General features: G+C 66.9%; 1 protein-coding gene and 1 pseudogene across 1 annotated transcript; both read right to left on the bottom strand.

The window, feature by feature from the left end:
* Nucleotides 1-1,234: 1,234 nt before the first annotated feature.
* On the bottom strand, nt 1,235-15,191 carry LOC148590489 (uncharacterized). The gene is given in 9 exon segments (XM_088538986.1): nt 1,235-3,620; nt 3,678-4,393; nt 9,107-9,222; nt 9,261-9,297; nt 9,299-9,352; nt 11,352-11,494; nt 12,917-13,071; nt 14,646-14,755; nt 15,108-15,191. Coding segments are annotated over 9 exon segments (3,801 nt in total).
* A 491-nt stretch (nt 15,192-15,682) lies between these two features.
* Nucleotides 15,683-18,556, bottom strand: part of LOC148590488 (GRIP1-associated protein 1-like) — a 33,038-nt pseudogene continuing 30,164 nt past the window's right edge.

The raw sequence follows: 18,556 nt of genomic DNA, 5'->3' as shown, positions 1-18,556 counted from the left end.
CCCAATGTCACCCGGTGTCACCTGGAGGCGCCGGGGCCGCCCCAGCCCTGCAGGTAGCGCGCGAACAGCGCCTTGGCGCGGTGCAGCACGGGGACACCCCAATACCCCCAATGTCACCCTAAAGACACCCCAACACCCCCAATGTCACCCCAACGTCACCCGGATGTGTCCGGACCGCCCCAGCCCTGCAGGTAGCGCGCGAACAGCGCCTTGGCGCGGTGCAGCACGGGGACACCCCAACACCCCAATGTCACCCCAACACCCCCAATGTCACCCCAACGTCACCCAATGTCACCCTGACGTCACCCGGAGGCGCCGGGGCCGCCCCAGCCCTGCAGGTAGCGCGCGAACAGCGCCTTGGCGCGGTGCAGCACGGGGACACCCCAACACCCCCATGTCACCCGGACACCCCCAATGTCACCCCAACGTCACCCAATGTCACCCGGTGTCACCCGGAGGCGCCGGGGCCGCCCCAGCCCTGCAGGTAGCGCGCGAACAGTGCCTTGGCGCGGTGCAGCACGGGGACACCCCAGAGACACCCCAATGTCACCCTAAAGACACCCCAATGTCACCCCAACACCCCCAATGTCACCCCAACGTCACCCAACGTCACCCCGGTGTCACCCGGATGTGTCCGGACCGCCCCAGCCCTGCAGGTAGCGCGCGAACAGCGCCTTGGCGCGGTGCAGCACGGGGACACCCCAACACCCCAGAGACACCCCAATGTCACCCCAACACCCCCAATGTCACCCCAACGTCACCCGGTGTCACCCGGAGGCGCCGGGGCCGCCCCAGCCCTGCAGGTAGCGCGCGAACAGTGCCTTGGCGCGGTGCAGCACGGGGACACCCCAGAGACACCCCAATGTCACCCTAAAGACACCCCAACACCCCCAATGTCACCCCAACGTCACCCGGTGTCACCCGGAGGCGCCGGGGCCGCCCCAGCCCTGCAGGTAGCGCGTGAACAGCGCCTTGGCGCGGTGCAGCACGGGGACACCCCAACACCCCAATGTCACCCTAAAGACACCCCAACACCCCCAGTGTCACCCCAACGTCACCCGGATGTGTCCGGACCGCCCCAGCCCTGCAGGTAGCGCGCGAACAGCGCCTTGGCGCGGTGCAGCACGGGGACAGCCCAACAGCCCAAAGACACCCCCAGTGACACCCCAACACCCCCAATGTCACCCCAATGTCACCCTAAAGACACCCCAACACCCCCAACGTCACCCTGACGTCACCCGGATGTGTCCGGACCGCCCCAGCCCTGCAGGTAGCGCGCGAACAGCGCCTTGGCGCGGTGCAGCACGGGCTGCAGCGGGTGCCGCCGCACCAGGCGGTCGAAGTGCATGGCCACCTCGTTGTAGTCGCCCGCGGCCGCCATGACGGCGCCGCGCTGCTCCAGCAGCATGGCCAGGCACACGAACAGCACGAACGGGTGGCCCTGGCCCAGCTCGGCCGGCGGCGGCAGCGGCGCCCCGTCGTCCTCCACCGCCACCTCGTCCTCGTCCGACGACGAGCAGGACGACGAGGAGGACGACGAGGACGGGGGGTCCCAGGGGAAGGCGCCCGACCAGGGGTCTTCGAGGGGGTCGGGGTCTTGGGCAAGGTCCTTGGAGACATTGGGGTCTTGGTCAACGTCCTTGGGGCTGCTGGGGTCTTGGGCAATGTTCTTGGAGATGTTGGGATCTTGACCAATGTCCTTGGGGGTGTTGGGGTCTTGGTCAATGGCCTCGAGCACATTGGGGTCTTGGCCAACGTTCTGGGAGATGTTGGGGTCTTGGTCAATGTCCTTGGGGGTGTTGGGGTCTTGATCGACCTCCTTGAAGACACTGGGGTCTTGGCCAACGTCCTTGGGGGTGTTGAGGTCTTGGTCAAGGTCCTTGGGGGTGTTCGGGTCTTGGTCAATGTTCTTGAAGACATTGGGGTCTTGACCAACATCCTTGGGGGTGTTGGGGTCTTGGTCAAGGTCCTTGGGGGTGTTGGGGTCTTGGTCAATGTTCTTGAGGACCTTGGGGTCTTGACCAACGTCCTTGGGGGTGTTGAGGTCTTGGTCAAGGTCCTTGGGGGTGTTGGGGTCTTGGTCAACATCCTTGAAGGCATTGGGGTCTTGGTCAACATCCTTGAAGACATTGGGGTCTTGGTCAATGTCCTTGGAGATGTTGGGGTCTTGACCAACGTTCTTGGGGGTGTTGGGGTCTTGGCCAACCTTCTTGAAGACACTGGGGTCTTGGCCAACCTCCTCAGTGATGTTGGGGTCTTGGTCAAGGTCCTTGGGGATGTTGGGGTCTTGGTCAATGTTCTTGAAGGCATTGGGGCCTTGGCCAACGTTCTTGGGGGTGCTGAGGCCTTGGTCAAAGTCCTTGAAGACACTGGGGTCTTGGCCAACCTTGCTGAAGACATTGGGGCCTTGGCCAACGTTTTTGGGCATGTCGGGTTCTTGGCCAACGCCCTTGGGGACGTCGGGGTCTTGGCCAACGTTCATGAAGACACCAAGGTCTTGGCCAACCTTTTTGGGCACCTCTGGGTCTTGGCCGAGCTCCTCTTGGAGCTTTCCGGAGTTTCTGGGGTCCTCCTGGAGGTTCTTGGAGCTTTTGAGACCCCCTTGGAGCTTCTTGGGGCCTTTGGGATCCTGCTGGAGGCCCCTGGGGCTTTTAGGATCTTCTGGAAGGTTCCTGGGATCTTGAAGACTCTTCGGGCATTGGGGAACCTCCTGGAGGTTCTTGGGGCTTTTGGGTTCTTCCTGGAGGCTCCTGGGGCTCTTGGGCTCCTCTTGGAGGCCCCTGGGGCTCTTTGGCTCCTCATAGAGGCCCTTGGGGTCCTCACGGAGGCTCCTGGGGCTCTTGGTCTCCTCTTGGAAGCCCCTGGGCCTCTCCTGGAGGCCCTTGGCCTCCTTGTTGAGGCCCCTGGGGCTCTTGGGCTCCTCCTGGAGGCCCTTGGGCCTCTCGGGCTCCTCCTGGAGGCCCCTGGGGCTCTTGAGCTCTTTGTTGAGGCCCTTTGGTTCCTCGTTGAGGCCCCTGGGGCTCTTGGGCTCCTTGTTGAGGCCCTTTGGTTCCTCGTTGAGGCCCCTGGGGCTCTTGGGCTCCTTGTTGAGGCCCTTTGGTTCCTCGTTGAGGCCCCTGGGGCTCTTGGGCTCCTCGTTGAGGCCCTTGGGGCTCTTGGGCTCCTCTCGGAGGCCCTTGGGCTCCTTGTTGAGGCCCTTGGGGCTCTTGGCCTCCTCGTTGAGGCCCTTTGGTTCCTCCTGGAGGCCCTTGGACTCCTCCCAGAGGCCCTTGGGGCCCTTTGGCTCCTTGTTGAGTCCCTTGGGCTCCTTGTTGAGTCCCTTGGGCTCCTCGTTGAGGCCCTTGGGCTCCTCTTGGAGGCCCCTGGGGCTCTTGGGCTCCTCTTGGAGGCCTCTGGGGCTCTTGGGCTCCTTGTTGACGTCTTTGGGCTCCTCATTGAGGCCCTTCCCCTCCTCGCTGAGGCCCTTGGGCTCCTCCCAGAGGCCCTTGGGGCCCTTTGGCTCCTTGTTGAGACCCTTTGGTTCCTCCTGGAGGCCCTTGGGTTCCTTGTGGAGGCCCTTGGGGCTCTTGGCCTCCTCGTTGAGTCCCTTGGGCTCCTTGTTGAGGTCTTTGGGCTCCTCGCTGAGGCCCTTTCCCTCCCGCCGCCGCCCCCCGGCCTCCCCGCGCGCCGCCCCCCGCCGCGGCGGCCGCGGCCGCATCCCCCGGCGCTCGCGGAGGCCGCGGGCGGCGCGCCGGGCGCCCAGCGGCGCCCCCAGCAGCGGCACCCCGCGCGGCGGCGGCGGCGGCGCGGGCGGCAGCGAGCTCCACGCCACCTCCATGAGCCGCAGCGCGTCCTCGAAGGCGAACTCCCTCTTGAGCTCCAGCAGCAGCCAGCGGTAGCAGAAGAGCAGGTCGTGGGCGCCGCGCGCCGCCAGGAACGCCCAGAACTCCGGGTCGTGGCGCCGGAGGAGCCGCCGCAGGTGCGCGAAGGCCCGCGGCAGCGCGCGCCCGCCGGGGCGGAAGCGCGAGGCCAGGCGCCGCATGAGCGCGCAGAAGCACACGTAGGCCTGCGCCTCGTCGTCCAGCACGGCCAGCAGCGGCGCCGCCACGTCCGACATGCCCTGGCAGTAGGAGACGCGCGGGTGGCCCAGCGCCCACGTGCGCAGCAGCGCGGCCAGCGCGCCCAGGTGCGGGTGGCCCTCGGCCGGGCCGCCGAAGTAGGGGTGGCCGCGGTCGGTGCGCACCACGTCCTCGCGCACCGCCGCCGTCACCAGCGCCAGCTCGGCCGGCGCCGCGCGCGCCGCCAGGAGGGTCTTGAGGCGGCTGTAGGCGGCCGCCTGTTGGCGGAGGTGGCTCAGGCGCTGCTGGCCCGTGAGGTCGGCGGGGAAGACGTTGAGGAGGTAGCGCCAGACGACCTGCGGGGACGGGGGGGGACATGGGGGGGACAGGGGGGGACAGGGGGGACATGGGGGATATGGGGGGACATGGGGGGACACAGGGGATATGGGGGACACAGGGGACATGGGGGGACAGGGGAGGGACGGGGGGGACAGGGGGGACATGGGTGGACATGGGGGATATGGGGGACACAGGGGACAGGGGGGATACGGGGGACAGGGGGGACATGGGGGACACAGGGGATATGGGGGACAGGGGGGACATGGGGGACGCAGGGCACACAAGGGACAGGAGGGACACAGGGGATATGGGGGACACAGGGGACGGGGGGAACAGGGGGGACACAGGGGATATGGGGGGACATGGGGGGACAGGGGGGACACAGGGGACATGGGGGGACAGGGGAGACATGGGGGATATGGGGGGACAGGGGGGACATGGGGGGACACAGGGGATATGGGGGGACACAGGGGACATGGGGGGACAGGGGAGACATGGGGGGACAGGGGGGACATGGGGGACACAGGGGACACAGGGGACGGGGGGACATGGGGGGACACAGGGGACGGGGGGGGACACAGGGGACATGGAGGACAGAGGGGATGGGGGGGACGGGAGGGACACAGGGGACAGAGGGGACATGGGGGACATGGCGGATATGGGGGGACATAGAGGACAGAGGGGATGGGGGGGACACAGGGGACAGGGGGGACACAGGGGATATAGGGAGGACATGGGGGACATAGGGGACATGGGGGACACGGGATATGGGGGGACGGGGGGACATGGGGGACAGGGGACACAGGGAAGATGGGGGAACACAGGGGATATGGGGGGACACGGGGTATGGGGGGAAAACAGGAGACAGGGAACATGGGGGACACAGGGGGACATGGGGGACACAGGACAGGGGGGACATGGGGGACACAGGGGGACATGGGGGACACAGGGGACAGGGGGGACACACGGGATGGGGGAACACAAGGGACAGGGGGGACACAGGGGACATGGGGGAACATGGGGGACGCAGGGGGATGGGAGGACATGGGAGATGGGGGACATGGGGGAACATGGGGAACATGGGGGACACGGGGACAAGGGATGGGGTGACAGGGGGACACAGGGTGGGAGGGAATGGGGGACACAGGGGACAGGGTGACATAGGGGATGGGGTGACACGGGAGGACACGGAGGGGACGGGGAGGTGGGGACATGGGGGACACGGGACAGAAGGGACAGGGGGAGATGGGGACGGGGGGACACAGGGGATGGGGTGACACGAGCAGGGGACAAGGGGGGACAACGAGGGGACAACGGGGGACAAGGAGGGGGAACGAGGAGGGGGTCATGACGGGACATGGGGGGACAGAGGGGACAAGGGTGGGACAAGAAGGGGGGGACATGGGGAGGACAATGGGGAGACAATAAGGGGACAAGGGGGGACAAGGGGGTGACACGGGGGGGACACGGGGGGGGGGAAGGGGACGTTAGGGGGGTCGGGGGACCCGGACGCCTGGGCCCCCCTGGGATGTCACCTCCCCCCCCCGCTGCCACCTCTGCCCCGCCCCCCGCTGTCCCCATGGGAGGAAGAGGAGGGTCCTGGGGGAGGGGGAGGAAGAGGAGGGAGGGAAATGGAGGAGGAAGAAGAGGAGGAAGAGGGAGGGAAATGGAGGAGGAAGAAGAGGAGGAAGAGGGAGGGAAATGGAGGAGGAAGAAGAAGGAAGGAAATGGAGGAGGAAGAAGAGGATGAAGGCACCTGGACAGGATGAAGCAGGAGGAGGAGGAAGAGGAGGATGAAGAGGAGGAGGATGAAGGCACCTGGTGCAGGGCAGGGAGGAGGGGGGTGAGGAGGAGGAGGGGAGGAAGGCACCGTGCGTAGAGGAGCACAAGGGTGACGATGATGATGATGGGGATGAAGGCACCGTGCGCAGGGGGGTACAGGGGTGATGATGATAGGGGTGATGATGATGATGATGGGGGTGATGATGAAGGCACCTTGCGCAGGGGGATAGAGGGGGGTACAGGGGGGTCCAAGGGAGGAAGACGATGATGATGATGAAGGCACCTTGTGCAGGGGGGTACCAGGGAGGAGGATGATGATGGGGATGAAGGCACCGTGCGCAGGGGGGTGCCAAGGATGATGATGATGATGATGATGATGAAGGCACCTTCCGCACTGGGGCACAGGGGGGTGCAGGGGGGTACCAGGGAGGAAGATGATGATGATGATGGGGATGAAGGCACCTTGTGCAGAGGGGTACAAGGATGAGGATGATGATGATGGGGATGAAGGCACCGTGCACAGGGGGGTACAAGGATGATGATGATGATGATGATGAAGGCACCTTCCGCACTGGGGCACAGGGGGTGCAGGGGGGTACCAGGGAGGAAGATGATGATGATGATAGGGATGAAGGCAGCCTGTGCAGAAGGTTATGGGGATGATGATGATGGAGGTGATAATGAAGGCACTTTGCGCAGGGGGATACCAGGATGACGATGATGGGGATGAAGGCACCGTGCACAGGGGGGTACCAGGGAGGATGATGATGGTGGGGGTGATGATGAAGGCACCTTGTGCAGGGGGGGTACCAGGGAGGAAGATGATGATGATGGTGGGTGACAAGAATGATGATGGGGTGATGATGAAGGCAACTCGCAGAGAGGGATAGAGAGGGGGTACAGAGGGGTACCAAGGAGGATGATGATGATGGGGATGAAGGCACCACGTGCACGGGAGCACAGAGAGGTGCAGGGGGGTACCAGGGAGGAGGATGATGATGATGGGGATGAAGGCACCGTGCGCAGGGGGGTGCCAAGGATGATGATGGGGGTGATGATGAAGGCACCTTGTGCAGGGGGATAGAGGGGGGTACAGGGGGGTCCAAGGGAGGAAGACGATGATGATGATGAAGGCACCTTGTGCAGGGGGGTACCAGGGAGGAGGAGGATGATGATGGTGATGAAGGCACCGTGTGCAGGGGGGTACAAGGATGATGATGATGATGATGATGAAGGCACCTTCCACACGGGGGCACAGAGGGGTGCAGGGGGGTACCAGGGAGGAAGATGATGATGGGGATGAAGGCACCGTGTGCAGGGGGGTGCCAGGGGTGATGATGATGATGGGGGTGATGACGAAGGCACCTTGCGCGGGGGGATAGAGGGGGGTACAGGGGGGTACCAGGGAGGAGGATGACGATGGGGATGAAGGCACCTTGAACACAGGAGCACAGAGGGGCACGGGGGGGTACAGGGGGGTACCAGGGATGATGATGATGGTGATGATGAAGGCACCTTGCACAGGGGGATAGAGGGGGGTACGAGGGAGGATGATGATGATGATGGGGGTGATGATGATGAAGGCACCTTGCACAGGGGGATAGAGGGGGGTACAGGGGGGTATGAGGGAGGATGATGATGATGATGGGGGTGATGATGATGAAGGCACCTCATGCAGAGGGGCACAGGCGGGTACCAGGGATGATGAGGATGGGGATGAAGGCACCTTGCGCAGGTTACAAAGATGATGATGGTGATGATGAAGGCACCTTATGGAGAGGGATAAAGGGGGGTACAGGGGGGTACCAGGGATGATGATAACGAGGATGATGATGATGATGATGATGAAGGCACCTTATGGAGAGGGATAAAGGAGGGTACAAGGGATGATGATGATGATGATGATGGTGATGAAGGCACCTTGCGCAGCCCCAGCTCCACTCCCCCGTGGTACACGTGGATACACGTGGGTACAGGGGGTTATGGGGGGTACAGGGGGGTACCAGGGATGATGATGATGATGATGGTGATGAAGGCACCTTGCGCAGCCCCGGCTCCACGCCGCCGTGATACACGGGGGTACAGGGGGGGTACAGGGGGGTACCAGGGATGATGATAACGAGGATGATGATGGTGATGATGATGGTGATGAAGGCACCTTGCGCAGCCCCGGCTCCACTCCCCCGTGGTACACGTGGGTACAGGGGGGGTACAGGGGGGTACAGGGGGTTATGGGGGGTACATGGGGGGTACAGGGGGGTACCAGGGATGATGATGATGATGATGATGATGATGAAGGCACCTTGCGCAGCCCCGGCTCCACGCCGCCGTGGTACACGTGGATACACGTGGGTACAGGGGGGTACATGGGGGGTACAGGGGGGGTACCAGGGATGATGATGATGATGATGATGGTGATGAAGGCACCTTGCGCAGCCCCGGTTCCACCCCGCCGTGATACACGTGCAGCCGCAGCTCGCCGGTACAGGGGGGTACAGGGGGGTACCAGGGATGATGATAACGAGGATGATGATGGTGATGAAGGCACCTTGCGCAGCCCCGGCTCCACCCCGCCGTGGTACACGTGGGTACAGGGGGTTATGGGGTGTACAGGGGGGTACATGGGGGGTACAGGGGGGTACAGGGGGGGATGTTGAGGATGATGATGATGATGATGATGATGATGAAGGCACCTTGCGCAGCCCCGGCTCCACCCCGCCGTGGTACACGTGCAGCCGCAGCTCGGGGGTACAGGGGGTACAGGGGGTTATGGGGGGTACAGGGGGGTAGAGGGGGTACCAGGGATGGTGATGATGATGGTGATGATGAAGGCACCTTGCGCAGCCCCGGCTCCACTCCCCCGTGGTACATGGGGGGTACAGGGGGTTATGGGGGGCACAGGGGGGTACCAGGGATGGTGATGATGATGATGATGATGATGAAGGCACCTTGCGCAGCCCCGGCTCCACGCCGCCATGATACACGTGCAGCCGCAGCTCGCCGGGCCGCGCCAGCCGCCCCCCCGGGCCCAGGTAGCGCCGCAGGTCGGCGTCGCCCAGCGGGGGGGGCGCCGGGGCCTCCGGGGGGGCCGAGGCCGAAGAGCAGGAGGAGGAGGAGGAGGAGGAGGAGGAGGAGGAGGAGGAGCCTTCGGGCCAGGCCAGGGCCGCCTGGGCCCGCGCCAGGGTGCGGCCAACCTGGGGGGCAAGAGGGGGGTCAGGGGGGGCAATGGGGGCACTTGGGGGGCAATGGGGGCATTTGGGGGGCGCTAGGGGGCTGGGGGGTAATGGGGGCATTTGGGGGGGGCTGGGGGGTAATGGGGGCATTTGGGGGGCACTAGGGGGCTGGGGGGTAATGGGGGCATTTGGGGGGTGCTAGGGGGCTGGGGGGGCAATGGGGGCAGTTGGGGGGCACTATAGGGCTGGGGAGGGCAATAGGGGCGTTTGGGGGGGCGCTAGGGGGCTGGGAGGGGCCATGGGGTGTAATGGGGTGATGTTGGGGGGCAATAGGGGTATTTGGGGGGCTCTAGGGGGCTGGGGGCGCCAATAAGGGCATTTGGGGGGCTCTAGGAAGCTGGGGGGGCAATGGGGTGACATTGGGGGGGCAATAGGGACACTTGGGGGTGTAATGGGGTGATGTTGGGGGGCCAATAGGAGCATTTGGGGGGCGCTAGGGGGCTGGGGGGGCAATAGGGGCATTTGGGGGGCGCTAGGGGGCTGGGGAGGGCAATGGGGTGACATTGGGGGGGCAATGGGGACATTTGGGGGTGTAATGGGGTGATGTTGGGGGGCAATAAGGGCAGTTGGGGGGCACTAGGGGCATTTGGGGGGCACTAGGGGGCTGGGGGGCAATGGGGGGACATTGGGGGGCAATGGGGACATTTGGGGGTGTAATGGGGTGATGTTGGGGGGCAATAAGGGCAGTTGGGGGCCAATAGGAGCATTTGGGGGGCGCTAGGGGGCTGGGGGGCAATGGGGGCATTTAGGGGGCTCTAGGAGGCTGGGGGGGCAATGCGGGGTAATTGGCAGTACAATGGGGGCATTTGGGGGGACATTGGCGGGGCAATAGGGACATTTGGGGCATGCTAAGGGGCTGGGGGGGCAATGGGAGCACATTGGGGCATTTGGGTGGGTTGGGGGGGGCAATGGGGTGACACTGGGGGGCAATAGGGGCATTTGGGGCATGCTGGGGGGGCAATGGGGGGTAATTGGGGGAATGACAGGAGCATTTGGGCGGGTGATGAGCGGACATTGGCGGGGCAATAAGGGGGCACTATGGGGGCAATGGGGACACATCGGGGGCAATGGGGGGCACACGGGGGCAATAGGGGCACTGGGGACGCATTGGGGGCGTATTAGGGGCACTGGGGGCAAATGGGGGCACTGGGGGGCAAATTAGGGGACACCTTGGGGACAATAAGAGGCATTGGGGACACAGCGGGGGCACTGGGGACACACTGGGGGCACTGGGGTCGTGTTGGGGACCCTGGGGACGCATTGAGGGCATATTGGGGGCACTGGGGGGCAAATGGGGGCACTGGGGGGCACAATAGGGGACACCTTGGGGACAATAGGAGGCATTGGGGACACAGCGGGGGCACTGGGGGGCACATTGGGGACACAGGGAACGCATTGGGGACCCCGGGGCCGCGCGGGGGCAATGGGGACACATTGGGGACACACTGGGGACGCATTGGGGGCAATGGGGGGCACATTGGGGGCAATAGGAGCAATGGGGACGGACTGGGAGCAACGGGGGCACTGGGGACGCATTGGGGACGCAGGGGGGGCACTGGGGGGCAAATGGGGGCACTGGGGGGCACATTAGGGGACACCTTGGGGACAATAGGGGACACTTTGGGGACAATACGAGGCATTGGGGACGCAGGGGGGGCACTGGGGGGCACATTGGGGGCAATGGGGGCACATTGGGGGCAATGGGGGCACATTGGGGGGTACAGGAGACGCCTCGGGGACCCTGGGGATGCATTGGGGACACTGGGGGGCACAATAGGGGACACCTTTGGGACAATAGGAGGCATTGGGGACGCAGTGGGGGCACTAGGGGGCACATTGGGGACCCTGGGGGGCACAGGGGACGCATTGGGGGCAATGGGGGGCACATTGGGGGCAATGGGGCCACGCGGGGGCAATGGGGACAATGGGGACACGTTGGGGACACGTTGGGGACACCCACCTGGGCCAGCAGCGCCTGGGTGAAGGGCAGGGCGGCCGCCAGCAGCGAGCGGCGCTCGGGGACCGCGGCCACCGCGGGGCCACCGGCCACCCCGGCCGCCTCGCGGGGGCTGATGATGTCCCAGTCCTCCAGCAGCGGCGGGCCTGGGGACAGGGGACACGGGACATGGGGACACGGGTCTGGGGACAGGGGACATGGGACATGGGGACACGGGACATGGGGACAGGGGACATGGGGACAGGGGACATGGGACATGGGGACACGGGACATGGGGACACGGGACATGGGGACACGGGACACGGGACAGAGGGCCTGGGGACAGGGGACACGGGACATGGGGACACGGGTCTGGGGACAGGGGACATGGGGACAGGGGACACGGGACATGGGGACAGGGGACACGGGGACACGGGTCTGGGGACAGGGGACACGGGGACAGGGGACACGGGGACACGGTTCTGGGGACAGGGGACACGGGACATGGGGACACAGGGCCTGGGGACAGGGGACATGGGGACACGGGGACCTGGGCCCCTTCCCGGACACCGGGGCCCTTTCCTGGACCCCTTGGTCCCTCCCCGGACGCCTGGGCCCCTCTGCAGCCCCCAAGGGGGGTTTATGGCCCCTCCCGGCCACCAGGGCCCCCCCCCTCCCTGCCCGCGGGGCCCTCCCGGACGCCTGGGCCCCTTTCCCGGACGCCTGGGCCCCCCTCCCGGACGCCCGGGCCCCCTTTCCACCTGCAGGGCCCCCTTCCTGGCCACTGGAGCCCCCTCCCCAGATGTCTGAGCCCTTCCCGGCCACCAGGGCCCCCCTCCTGGACGCCTGGGCCCCTTTTCTGCTTGTGGGGCCCTCTTGGCCACCGGGGCCCCTTTCCCGGATGCCAGGGCCCCCTTTCCCGGACCCCAGAGTCCCCTTCCCACCCGCGGGACCCTCCTGGATGCCGGGGTCCCCTTTCCCGGCCACCAGGCTCCCCTTCTCCAGACACCAGGGCCCCCTCCCTGGACACCAGGGCCCCTTTTCCACTCGTGGGGTCCTCCTGGCTGCCTGAGCCCATTCCCGGACGCCTGGGCCCCTTTTCCGACACCTGGGCCCCCCTCCCAGACACCTGGGGCCCATTCCCGGCCGCCCGTCCCCATTCCCATTCCCATTCCCATCCCCATTCCCATTCCCGTCCCCGTCCCCATTCCCATTCCCATCCCCATCCCCATTCCCATTCCCATTCCCGTTGTTCCCATTCCCGTTATCCCCGCTCACTCTCGTCGTTGGGGCGCACGTCCAGGCGCAGCCGCAGCCCCGGCGCGGTGCCCGCCGTCCCGAAGGCCGTGGCCAGGTCCCCATTCCCATCCCCATCCCCATTCCCATTCCCGTTGTTCCCATTCCCGTTATCCCCATTCCTGCTCACTCTCATCTTCCGGGCGCACGTCCAGGCGCAGCCGCAGCCCCGGCGCGGTGCCCGCCGTCCCGAAGGCCGTGGCCAGGTCCCCATCCCCATCCCCATCCCCATCCCCATTCCCATCCCCATCCCCATCCCCATTCCCATTCCCGTTATTCCCATTCCCGCTCACTCTCGTCGTTCGGGCGCACGTCCAGGCGCAGCCGCAGCCCCGGCGCGGTGGCCGCCGTCCCGAAGGCCGTGGCCAGGTCCCCGTCGCTGCCCAGCGGGACGAAGCTCTCGCCGCCGCGGCCGTCGCGGGACGCGAAGCTCACGGAGAAGCTCTTCCTGCGGCCGGGAAAGGGGCCGGAAACCCCTTAGGGGCTGCGTGGGGGTCCAGGGGGCCGGGAGAGGGGCCCAGGCGTCCGGGACAAGGGCCATAAACCCCTTAGGGGCTCCATGGGGGACCCAGGGGTTTGGGGAGAGGGCCCAGGCGTCCGGGAGGGCCCAGGTGTCCGGGAGAGGGACCATAAACCCCCTTGGGGGCTGCATGGGGGGCCCAGGGGTCCGGACAGGGGACCGTTAACCCCCTTGGGGGCGGCGTTGGGGGCCCAGGGGTCCAGGAGGGGGCCAGAAACCCCCTTGGGGGGCTGCATGGGGGCCTCGGGGGTCCAGGAAAGGGGCCCAGGGGTCCAGGAGAGGGGCCATAAACCCCTTTGGGGCTGCATGGGGGACCCAGGGGTCCGGGAGAGGGGCCCAGGCATCCGGGACAGGGGCCATAAACCCCTTAGGGGCTCCATGGGGGACCCAGGGGTTTGGGGAGAGGACCCAGGCGTCCAGGAGAGGGACCATAAAGCCCCTTAGGGGTGCTATGGGGGACCCAGGGGTCTGGAGGGGACCCATAAACCCCCTTGGGGCTGCACGGGGGACCCAGGGGTTTGGGGAGAGGGCCCGGGCATCCGGGAATGGGACCATCAACCCCCTTAGGGGCTCCATGGGGAGCCCAGGGGTCCAGGAAAGGGGCCCAGGTGTTCGGGAGAGGGGCCATAATCCCCCTTAGGGGCTGCATGGGGGTCCAGGGGGCCGGAGGGGACCCATAACCCCCCTTAGGGGCTGCATAGGGGGCCCAGGGGTTTGGGGAGAGGGCCCAGGCGTCCGGGGAGGGGACCACAGACCCCCCGGGGGCTCCATAGGGGGCCCAGGGGTCCAGAAGGGGCCCATAAACCCCCTTAGGGGCCGCATGGGGGACCCAGGGGTCCGGGAGAGGGGCCATAAACCCTCCTGGGGGCTGCATGGGAGGTCCAGGGGTCCAGGAGAGGGGCCCAGGCGTCCGGGACAGGGACCAGAAACCCCCTTAGGGGCTCCATAGGGGACCCAGGGGTTTGGGGAGAGGGCCCAGGCGTCCGGGAGGGCCCAGGTGTCCGGGAGAGGGACCATAAAGCCCCTTAGGGGTGCTATGGGGGGCCCAGGGGTCCGAGGGGGCCCATAAACCCCTTTGGGGGCTGCATGGGGGACCCAGGGGTCCAGGAAAGGGGCCCAGGGGTCCGAGGAGGCCCATAAACCCCTTTGGGGGCCGCATGGGGGGCCCAGGGGTCCAGGAGGGGGCCCAGGTATCCAGGGAGGGCCCATAAATCCGCCTTAGAGGATGCATAGGGGACCTAAGGGTCCGCGAAAGGGGCCCAAGTACCCAGGAAAAGGACCCACATGTCTGGGGAGGGGATCATAAACCCCCTTGGAGGCTGCATAGGGGGTCCGGGAGAGGACCCAGGCGTCTGGGGAGGGGACCATAGGCCCCCTTAGGGGCTGCATGGGGGACCCCAGGCATCCAGGAGAGGGCCCCAGCGTGTCAGAAAGGGCCCCCATGGCCAGGAAAGGGCCCCCGTGTTCGAGAAAGGACCCCAGGGTGCGGGGGTCGCACTCACCCCTGCAGGTCGAAGGCGCGCGCCAGGATGTGCTGCAGCACGTCCAGCGACGTGATGCGCGGGTCCACGGCGAAGGAGCGGAACTCGGGCGGCCGCAGCCCCTCGCGCTTCTGCCGGGGAAACGAGGCGGAAAAGGGGGCGAGAAAAGGGGGAAAATGGTGTGAAAATGGAGAAAAATGGGGAAAATGCGGCAGGGGGGGCCCAAGCGTCCCGGCCTCCGCCCTTTTAGCGTGGCCACAAGATGGCGCCTCGCCTCAGCGCGGAGCTACCGCGCGGGGCTTCCCGCCCTCGCACCTCATTGGCCGCCGCGGCCCCACGTGACCCCTCGCGCTCCGCTTCCCGCCCTCGCGCCTCATTGGCCGCCGCCACGTGCCTCCCCCCCCGGAGGAACGTGGGGCGCCAGGCCCCGCCCCCTTCGCGTCGGCCCCGCCCCCCTTCGCGTCGGCCCCGCCCCCTGCTCACCTTGACGCGCACGCGCACGACCTCGCACTCCTCCTCCAGCGAGGCCCCGCCCCCTGGCCAGGCCCCGCCCCCCGCGGCCGCCATGGCGGGGGGGGGGGGCGGCTCGAGCGGTGGCCGGTAACGGGGCGGGGGGGGGGGAGGGCGGAGCCGCCGCCAACCGACGCGGGAGGGGGGGGAGAGGAAGCCCCCGCCGGTGTTACGTCACCGCGCTGACGTCACGCCACGAGGCGGAAGGACGCGGGGAGCGGCGGCGGCGGCGGCTCCGTCCCGCGGCCGCGGCGGCGGCAACAACATCCGGAGCGCCGCGCGGAAGTGACGTCAGGGAAAGGGCGGCGTGGCCGACGCCGGGCGGAAGCGCGTTTCCAGCTCTCCCCCCCGCCCAATAAAGGGACGGAAGCCGCTGCGGCTCAAATCGCGTTTATTGACGGGAGGGATAAAGGGCGCATGCGCGGGGCTCTTAAAGGGGCAATGCCCCCCATTTAAAGGGGCAATGCCCCCATGGAGGGGGCTATGTACAGCGGCAAGGGGCGGGGGGCTGCGGAGGCCACGCCCCCCTGCGGGCAGGCCACGCCCCCTTAAAGGGGCAGCGGCCCCGGGGGGGCCCCGCGCTCCTTGCGCAGCCGCTCCAGCTCCTGCGACAGCGCCTCGAGGTCCTGCGGGAGGGGGCGGGGTCAGACCAGGCCACGCCCCTCTCTGTCGACCACGCCCCTGTGCCTAAGCCCCGCCCCCAATGGTGGGGACTCCGCCCAATTGGGAGGTGGGACCCCCCGGCCCCGCCCCCAGAGGCCCCGCCCCTCATTGCCCCCCGAGGCCACGCCCCCACGTGGCTCCGCCCACCGCAGCTCACCGAGGCCCAAAGGAGGGGGTGGGCGGATCTGAGACCCCCAAGGCTCCACCCCCAGACCCCGCCCACCCCCTGACCCCGCCCCCAGGAGGCCCCGCCCCCAGGAGGCCCCGCCCCCACAGCCCCACCCACCCCAAATCGCCAAGCTCCGAAAGGGAGGGGGAGGGACATGATATCCCCCCCAAGCTCCACCCCAATAGGCCCCGCCCCCTTTCCGGCCCCGCCCCCGAGACCCCGCCCACACCGGTCCTGCCCCCCACGACTCCGCCCATCCCACCGAGTTCCAAAGCGGGGGCTGGGGAAGGACATGAAAACCCCCAAAGCCCCTCCCCCATAGGCTCCGCCCACCCCGGAGGCCCCGCCCACCCGCTCCATGTGCAGGTTCTTGGTCAGCTGCTCCTCCAAGATGTTCCACCCCCCCGAGCCCCATAGGCCCCACCCCCATAGGCCCCACCCCCATAGACCCCGCCCCCATATGCCCCGCCCACCCCGGAGGCCCCGCCCACCCCCCGGAGGCCCCGCCCACCCGCTCCATGTGCAGGTTCTTGCTCAGCTGCTCCTCCAACACGTTCCGCCCCCCCGAGCCCCATAGGCCCCACCCCCATAGACCCCGCCCCCATAGGCCCCGCCCCCATGAGGCCCCGCCCCCATGAGGCCCCGCCCACCCGCTCCATGTGCAGGCTCTTGGTCAGCTGCTCCTCCAACACGTTCCACCCCCCCCGAGCCCCATAGGCCCCGCCCCCAGGATGCCCCGCCCACCCCGGAGGCCCCGCCCACCCCGGAGGCCCCGCCCACCCGCTCCATGTGCAGGTTCTTGGTCAGCTGCTCCTCCAACATGTTCTGCAGCCGCCGGTTCATGGCCCCCAGGTCCCCGTCGGCCGGGGGGGCCGCGCGGCCGCGCCGGGGGGGGGGCCGCCGCCGCCGCCGCGTCTGCGGGTGACGTCACGCGTGACGTCATCATCGTGCATGACGTCATCGCGCGTGACATCATCGTGCGAGACATCACCGCGAGGGAGATCATCACGCGTGAGGTCACCACGCAAGACGTCATCGCGTGTGATGTCACCACGTGTGACGTCATCACATGTGTCCCCCCCCACGTGGGTGATGTCACCACGTGACGTCACCGCGTGCTGTCCCCGCGTAACATCCCACATGTGACATCACGTGTGACGTCATGCGTGACATCGTTATGTGTGATGTCATCACGCGTGACGTCCCCACGTGTGTGACGTCATCACGTGCCACCCCCGCCCAGGCCACCCCCGGGTGTGACATCCCCATGAGTGACATCACATGTGACATCATCATGTGTGACATCATCACGTGTGACATCCCCACGTGTGACGTCATCACGTGTGCTGTCCCCACATGTGTGATGTCACCATGTGACACCCCCGCGTGCCGCCCCCACATGTGACAGCCCGTGTGCCCTCCCCAGGTGTGTGACGTCATGTGTGACGTCACGGTGACATCGCGGTGACGTCACCACGCGGGCGCCCCCAGGTGTGATGTCCCCGCGTGCTGCCCCCACCCTCCCCATGTGTGTGACATCACGTGTGATGTCACGGTGATGTCACCGCGGGGGCGCACCCACGTGTGACATCACCATGTGCCGTCCCTGCCCTCCCCATGCGTGTGACGTCACGCTGACGTCACGGTGACGTCACGGTGATGCCCCCGCTTGCCACCCCTGCCCGTGCCCTCCCCAGGTGTGTGACATCACGTGTGACGTCACCGTGACGTCACGGTGACATGTGACAGCCCGTGTGCCCTCCCCACGTGTGTGAAATCATGTGTGACGTCACCGCGCGCTGTCCCCGCCCTCCCCAGGTGTGTGACGTCACAGTGATGTATGCCAGCCCGTGTGCCCTCCCCAGGTGTGACGTCACGGTGACGTCACAGTGACGTCACGGTGCCGTGTGACAGCCCGCATGCCCTCCCCAGGTGTGTGAGGTCGCGGTGACGTCACGGTGACATCGCGGTGACGTCACCACGCGGGTGCTCCCAGGTGTGACATCCCCACGCACTGCCCCCGCCCGTGCCCTCCCCAGGTGTGTGACATCACATGTGACGTCACGGTGACGTCACGGTGACATGTGACAGCCCGTGTGCCCTCCCCACATGTGTGAAATCATGTGTGACGTCACTGCGCGCTGTCCCCGCCCTCCTCAGGTGTGTGACGTCACAGTGCCGTATGCCAGCCCGTGTGCCCTCCCCAGGTGTGACATCACGTGTGACGTCACGGTGACGTTGCGGTGCCGTGTGACACCCCGTGTGCCCTCCCCAGGTGTGTGACATCACGTGTGACGTCACCGCGCGCTGTCCCCGCCCCCCCCAGGTGTGTGACGTCACAGTGCCGTATGCCAGCCCGTGTGCCCTCCCCAGGTGTGACGTCACGGTGACGTCACGGTGACGTCACGGTGCCGTGTGACACCCCGTGTGCCCTCCCCAGGTGTGTGATGTCATGGTGACATGTGACATCCCGTGTGCCCTCCCCAGGTGTGTGAGGTCACGCTGACGTCACGGTGACGTCACGGCGGGCGCACCCAGGTGTGACGTCGCCACGCGCCGCCCCTGCCCGTGCCCTCCCCAGGTGTGACGT

Source organism: Tinamus guttatus, unplaced genomic scaffold (assembly GCF_059628265.1).
Source record: "Tinamus guttatus ecotype Peru unplaced genomic scaffold, ASM5962826v1 Tinamus_guttatus_pri_ptg001313l, whole genome shotgun sequence".
NCBI classification, from domain to species: domain Eukaryota; kingdom Metazoa; phylum Chordata; class Aves; order Tinamiformes; family Tinamidae; genus Tinamus; species Tinamus guttatus.
Note: the sequence above shows the minus strand (reverse complement) of the source record. Positions and strands in the feature narration are given on the sequence as shown.